This window comes from Ochotona curzoniae, unplaced genomic scaffold (assembly GCF_017591425.1).
Source record: "Ochotona curzoniae isolate NIBS_2020 unplaced genomic scaffold, NIBS_Ocur_1.0 scaffold_2476, whole genome shotgun sequence".
NCBI classification, from domain to species: domain Eukaryota; kingdom Metazoa; phylum Chordata; class Mammalia; order Lagomorpha; family Ochotonidae; genus Ochotona; species Ochotona curzoniae.
Genome location: NW_024467095.1, coordinates 19,873,663 through 19,880,481, shown reverse-complemented (window position 1 = coordinate 19,880,481; position 6,819 = coordinate 19,873,663). Strand labels below are relative to the sequence as shown.

Here is a 6,819-nt window from a genome sequence, read left to right as displayed (position 1 = left end):
ATGTGGTCACCATGTAGAGCCCAGACAGCAGAAAATGCCTCACAACAGTACGACAAAGACGCAGCAAGTTAACAAAAACGCAGCAAGGGACCACACGGCCATCCCAGCCAGGACACTGCAGACAAGGTCTAGATGTGCAGGCCATGGGCAGGGCACAGCTGCTCCTGGGGCCCCCATGAACAGTCAGCTGTGTCGCCATCACTCACTCAGAGTCCAGTCCTGCTACCTGTGGACCTCTGCCTGAGGTCAGCAAGAGCATGCCAAGGCTTTTCACGCCAGCTCCTGTGGCCACACCCTTCACTGGCTCCTGGAATCAACCAGAATCCTCCTCAAAACTAAGAAAAACTCAGGAAACCAAGATTCTTTTTCAAAAGACATCAAACCACACAAAGGATTAAGGTTTGCAGCTATTTTATTTACAAGTTTACATTTAACACAATGAAATAAACACTGATATGTTGAAGCCTAGTTAGTAGTGTAACAATATGTATCATTTTGATGATTACATTATTTTAAACAACAAACTACACTGAAAAAATTAATGCCGATAAAATTCTTGGTCATAATATTAATAAGAAATACAATATATAAATTGAAAATATGATTGCTTAAAATTTGAAAATGGAAGTGAACTCATTTGGACAGAGTCAGAGTTGAACATAATCTGAAAGGGGGAAAAAAAAAAAGCTCTGACCCAATGCCACCTATCAGGTGGACAGAAGCCAAGGAAGCATGGCCCAGCCCCCGGGCGTCACGGCGGTCACATCACCGAGCACGACGACTTCCCTTGCGAAGCCGCCCCGTCGATTTTTTCTGCCTCCAAAATTATCCTTCTAAAAACATCAACAGCAGTCTGAAGAGGGAAAAAAAAGAAACAGTAATATTATAAACAGTGCTTTGGCGATCCTTCCACAGGGTAGGAGGCCGGCCACCTGCCAGGCCTTCCTGCAGGTGAGTGCAGAGGCTGTGGTGCCCCTGGGAAGGCCACCTCCTGGTCTTAGTCATCACCCAGAGCAGCCCCGGCCTGTCAGGGTCCCTCTTCACGCCCGACTCAGCTCCCCCTGCAGCTCCTCCCGAGGGAAGGCAGTCCTGCCCTCTCACAGCCTGCCCTGGTGCTCTTGTTTACGCTCTTTCCTTTATACCACCTCCCCAAACTCCTAGCACGGATTCTTATTTTAAAAATAAGTATCCATTTTTATTTGAAAGGCACAGTTATACAGAGATAAAAGTCTTTCACCTGCTGGTTCACTCTGGAGCTTCTTTCAGGTCTCCCATGTGGGTGCAGGAACCCAAGGACCTGCTTTCGCAGGCCATTAGCAGAGAGCCTGATCAGAAGCGGAACAGTGGGCTTGGTGTGGTACCTTGTTACTAAAGTCCTGGTCTTGAATACGCAAGGGTCCCATATCGGCACTGGTTCTAATTCCAGCAGCCCCGCTTCCCATCCAGCTCCCTGCTTGTGGCATAGAAAAGCAGTTGAGGACGGCCCAAAGCCTTGGGACCCTGCACCCGTGTGGGAGACCTGGAAGAAGCTCCAGGCTCCAGGCTTCAGGTTGACATAGTTCCAGCTCCACATCAGAAAACTTTCTATCCACTGTGGCTGCTAGGGCAGTGAACCAACAAAGTCTCTCCGACTTTCCAATAAAAATAAAATAAATCTTAAAAAATAAAGCAGCAGGGATTCGAACCGGTGCTTATATGGGATGCCAGTGCTGCTGGCAGGGGCTTAGCTTAATGCATCACAGTGCTGACCCCCAAGTTTGATCCCTAAATTCTGAGACTGTATCTAACATCTTGCAGTAGGCTTTCATGGGCAGTTCCCTCCAGGGGACTATACACTGCTGTTCCAATACCACTCCAGCACAGATCCTGATCATTTCAACCCACAGACTGACCTCCCAACCCACTGGTGCCTCCAGTCTGCCCCAACCTCAGCCTCTCATGTCTTCCATGACAAGGGGCCTCTCTTACACCGAAGGACAATGGGAACTACCACCCCTGTCCTTCAATTGCAGTCAGTGTGATTGTGAGAAAAATGTCCCCGTTTAAGGGGCTGGTTCTCATCATTACCGATGACCACCTTCCTCCACTGCTGTGACTCTGAGCAACACATCACCCCGCAAGCCCGGCTCCCTGCGTCTGAACCCAATGCTCAACCCTGCAGAGACCTGATCGATCCAACCACTTCTGTCCCTTAATCTGTTCTTGGTGGATTTAGACTACATATCCCAATATACTAATCAGACTCTAACTCCTTTTGAACCAACAGCACTAGCAGCTGCCATCCCTGGGCAATACACACCACTGACAGTCCCTCAACTACCTGTACCACCTCTGTGGCTCTCCCGGTGGAAGGTGTCAAGCCTTGTTCTTTCTCCTCACTCAGCTGCTGCCCTTGGTTGACACTTCACCAGAGCCCAGGAGCTGCCTTCACAGGAGACCTTTTCGTGCTCTGTCCACCTGCTCTGCCTGCTGTCCTGGCGGCTGAATGAGTTGTCTGTACTCCTAATCAAGCTGCAGCTAGCTCCATGCCCTAGCCCTTTTCTTTAGTTAAGGTCGCTGGCTTAGAATCTCCTGTTTATCAGAAGGCACTCAACAGAGGAAAAAGGAGGGGATGCAGTTTCATCTTACAAATTCAGTCTCAGTCCTGATACCACACAGTGTAAATGTTGAAAACGTAGTTAACTTACTTTGATCTTAATTTTCTGACTATTAAATAGGATGACTGATTTTGGTATTTAGAGCGGCACTCAATAAATGCTAATGGATTTTTAAATGTTTAATTTAAACCAGTTAACAAACTCAGACATTTCTCACTACTTCCATTCTCAATTCTAGCTACACATGAACAACAAAATACGCAGATAAATACTGTGCTAACTTGGGACTCAGGAATTATACAGAGTTCAAGTACTACTTGCAACCTTGCTGCGTGCCAATGGCCTGAGAAAAGCATCCCGAGAAGGTGTAGGGATGGAGGCGCTCACACCCCAGGGTGCCCTAGAAGCAGCGCTGGCTGCGGGGTCAGCTCTGCAGTCACACGGTGGGTGGGAGATGTCTCTGTCTCCCCCTCCTCTGTGACTCTGAATTTCAAATGAATAAACATCTATGAAACTGTTCTTAGCTGTTTCTTGGTCAGAGATGAAACGTGCTGATACGGTTTCATCCTGCATATAAGGGGGGGTTGAGGTACAGAACCAGTACTACAACGATTTAAGGTAACTATTACTTCTGTCAGCCTTTAATACAAGGATATGCTGACAAAGGTAGCATTTTCTTTACTACTCTGTTTATTGTAAAAAAACAATTTTTTCTGTTTGTTTTTCATTGGAAAGTCAGATTTACAGAGAAGAAGAAACAGAAAGAAAAATCTTCCAGCTGCTGGTTCACCCCCCAATGGCTGCAACAGCTGATCCACAGCCAGGAGCCAGGAGCTTCTTCCAGGTCTCCCACGCTGGTGCAGTGTCCCAAGGCCTTGGGCCGTCCTCGACTGCTTTCCCAGGCCACAAGCAGGGAGAAGTGGAGCAGCCAGGATATGAACTGGCACCCATATGGGATCCCGATGCATGCTAGGTGAGGACTTTAGCAATTAGGCTACTGTGCTGGGCGCCCCACAAAGGGATTTTTTTTAAAATTTATTTTTATTGGAAAGGCAGAAAGGAGAAACAGAGAAAGATCTTCTATCCACTGGTTCACTCCCCAAATGGCCACAACAGCCAGAGCTGAGCTAATTTGAAACCAGGAGCCAAGAACTTCTTCCAGGTTTCCCACATGATTACAAAGGGTCCTGGCCTCTAGGCCATCGTCTGTTGCTTTCCAAGGCCATAAACAGAGAGCTAGATCAGAAATGGAGCAGTTAGGACACAGGCTAGTGCCCAATGGAGTGCAGGATCAACCTGCTGAGCCATTTTGCCAGCCCCAAACACAAATGTATTTTTAAAAACTTGTAGAAAATTTGTTAAGCACCCAGTGCAATGGCTCAGTGGCTCAATCTTCGTTTGCACCGAGTTCCCTTATGGGTGTCGGTTGGTGTCCAGTTGCTCCACTTCCCATCTAGCTCCCTGCTTATGGTCTGGAAATGAGGCAGAAAATGGCCCTGTGCCTGTGTGGGAAACTCAGAGGAAGGTCCTGGCTTTGCATTGGCTCAGCTCCAGTCATTGTGGCTGCTTGGGGAGTGAATGGGAGATCTTTCTGTCTTTCCATCCTGTAAATCTGATCTACCTTTCCAAACAAACAAACAAAACAAAACAAAACAAAACAAAAACACCAAACCTGTTAAGAAACAAGCATGAATTTCTAACTTTTGCCCCTAAATAAATTCATCTTTTAATTCCTTTTTTCATTAACATTTAAAAATATTCAGGCCCCAATCACAAGTGTTATATTGGTTGGATTTACAAAAACATCAGTATCTTTTTAAAGCAACCTACAGCTTGTTGACAATGGTGCGAGACTGAAAATTCAACAGGAGTGATACCGCCAGAAGTCACCACTGACGCCACCAACCCAGGGACATCTTCGCGCAGCTGGTGAGAACACAGCAAGAACTCTGCTTCAAAAACACGTACCTGATTTTCTTTAGCAGACGATTCTAAGAACGCTGCGTTCCAGGATTCCGCCAAAGCTTTCCCTTCTTCATAACTGATCACCCTAAAGAAAAAAGAAGGCTTGGTTAAAACACAGACTGTATCAAACTCTTCACTGTATCAAACGCAGAATCCACTTTGATCGGTTTTCCCTCGTGATGCACAATGCCACGCTCCGCGTTCTCATCCTCAATGCCACAGCAGGGCACACTCAGGACTCTGGCAGACCCGCCGCACGGGGTGACTAGCCGGGGCGGACCCAGCACAACTGGGGACGGTAGACGCCCCACAGAGTTACCATGCTCAGGCAAGGTCTTGTAGATTGGAGATCATAACTGCCCTTCACAAAATGCTAATATATGTAACAATAGACTACTTTCTAACCAGGTTTTAAGCACTCCAAGACAAGAATTCTGGAAGGGCTCACAGCTAATTTTTTTTTTAATATTTATTTACTTGTATTAAAAAGTCAGATACACAGAGGAAGAGAAACAGACAGGAAGATCTTATGTCTGCTCATTTACTCCCCAAGAAGCCGCATCAGTTGGAGCTGTGCTGATCCAAAGCCAGAGTCAGAAGCTTCTTCTGGGTCTCCTACATGGATGCAGGATCCCAAGGCTGTCCTCTACTGTTTTCCCAGGCCACAAGCAGTGAGCTGGATGGGAAGCAGGGCCTCTGTTTCACCAACCAGCACCCAAATGGGAACCAGTGTGTGCAAGACGAGGAGGACTTTAGCTGCTAGGCTAGCGTGCCGGGCACAATTCTGTTAGGCATGTTATACCACAATGTCTTCCTCTCCAACATGACACTCAGAGGCTGGAGCTGGGGTTGCAGTGAGTGTGAGTGTGTGTGGCTGGGTGGGCTGCCCAGGGTCCCCGTCTCCATGGCTCACCACTAACCCCAGCCTTACTTCTCAAAAGTACCTAACAAACGAGTGCTGCGCGTGCAGATTTTGTTTTATGTTTTAAAGACAATTCTCTAGAAGTTTGTTCTCTCCTTTCTAAAGCAGTGTGTGGTCTTACTTCTGCTGCATAACTGAAAGATTTTTCAAAAGACATAAATATTACAACTACACTGTTCTCAATTACAAATGGCATTTCAGTGACTAAGTCACTCAGGGTTTCATTTACACACAGTGATTGAAAAGCTACAAACCTTTCCATATGCAGGTCTTTCTTATTCCCAACCAGCATTATAGGTATTCTGTTTATAAGGGGGAAAAAATGCAAAATGAACCAGTTAGTGCTAAGTTACATTGCTGAAGAGACATTATTTTAACAGTTTATCTAACAAGAAATAAAATAGTGTTACTTACTGCACTTTCCCCACCATATCCAACAATTTTCCATGGATAACTTTAATCACTTCAAAACTAAAACAAAGAAAGTATGAAATCAGACATCCATTTTTAAGGTTGTAAATTTCCAAATTACTACATTAAGTGGAAAAATTAGAGAAAGACATGCCCACTATTTCAAGATAAACTGAACACAATATTATCTTTTCATTTTTCCTATCAATCACTTCACACTGATTACCTGGCTCTCAGTGAGCCTTCCTGACAATATTCAGGATCCCCATCACTTACACTCAGCCTCGCTCCTCTCTCCTCTAGACATGGCCATTCTCCGGGAGACGCCCATCTCCTTAGGTCCAGACATCATCAACGTCCTGAGACTAAGCTGGATGTGGCTGTATTTCTTACACCCAACCCTACATTCCACACATTGCAGCAGTAACTGCAAATCCGCCTCAGCTTTACACCAACGACAGCTGCCACAAGGCCAGGAAGCATGCCCACGGGTCCCCAGAAGGTATCTGGGATAAACACTTGCCAGCATACCTGTGACTCTCCTTTCAAACTCCTCGCAGAAATCCAGCTGCTTCTTTACCTCTCCCGTGGCTGCCCAGGTCTCAGCTCCACCCATGCCCGCACGGCCCCCATCACGGCAGCAGCCTGAAGCCTGCCCCTCCAGGTCCAGCCCAGCAGCCCCTAGGGCATCCCTCTCCTGAGCTGTTCTGCGCAGGTGCTCTGCTCCAAGCTGCACTGGCCTCCACTCTGTTCCTGTGCCATCGCCATCAGCAGTCCACAGTCGCCTTCTCCATGTTTGCTATGTCCTTTCTGGGACCCCCCAGTACGTTCCATCTCAAACCTCTTAGCCTATACGAGCTCTCAGACTTCCTCCATTCATTCCTTGCTCTCAATATTTTGAATATTCACAAATATTTATGTATT

The 6,819-nt window shown here is 46.6% G+C and overlaps 1 protein-coding gene across 2 annotated transcripts in view; it reads right to left on the bottom strand.

The window, feature by feature from the left end:
• Window positions 1–395: 395 nt before the first annotated feature.
• RHEB (Ras homolog, mTORC1 binding) overlaps window positions 396–6,819 on the bottom strand; it is a 45,846-nt gene continuing 39,422 nt past the window's right edge. Inside the window, exons 5-8 of one of the 2 annotated variants that reach the window (XM_041001975.1) lie at window positions 5,899–5,955; window positions 5,739–5,786; window positions 4,566–4,647; window positions 396–853 (exon numbers count right to left, since the gene is read on the bottom strand). In XM_041001975.1, coding sequence (XP_040857909.1) covers window positions 761–853; window positions 4,566–4,647; window positions 5,739–5,786; window positions 5,899–5,955 — 280 coding nt within the window. In that variant the 3' untranslated portion in view covers window positions 396–760. The remainder of the gene's footprint in view (window positions 854–4,565; window positions 4,648–5,738; window positions 5,787–5,898; window positions 5,956–6,819) is intronic. The other variant, XM_041001976.1, reaches the window with a different exon arrangement.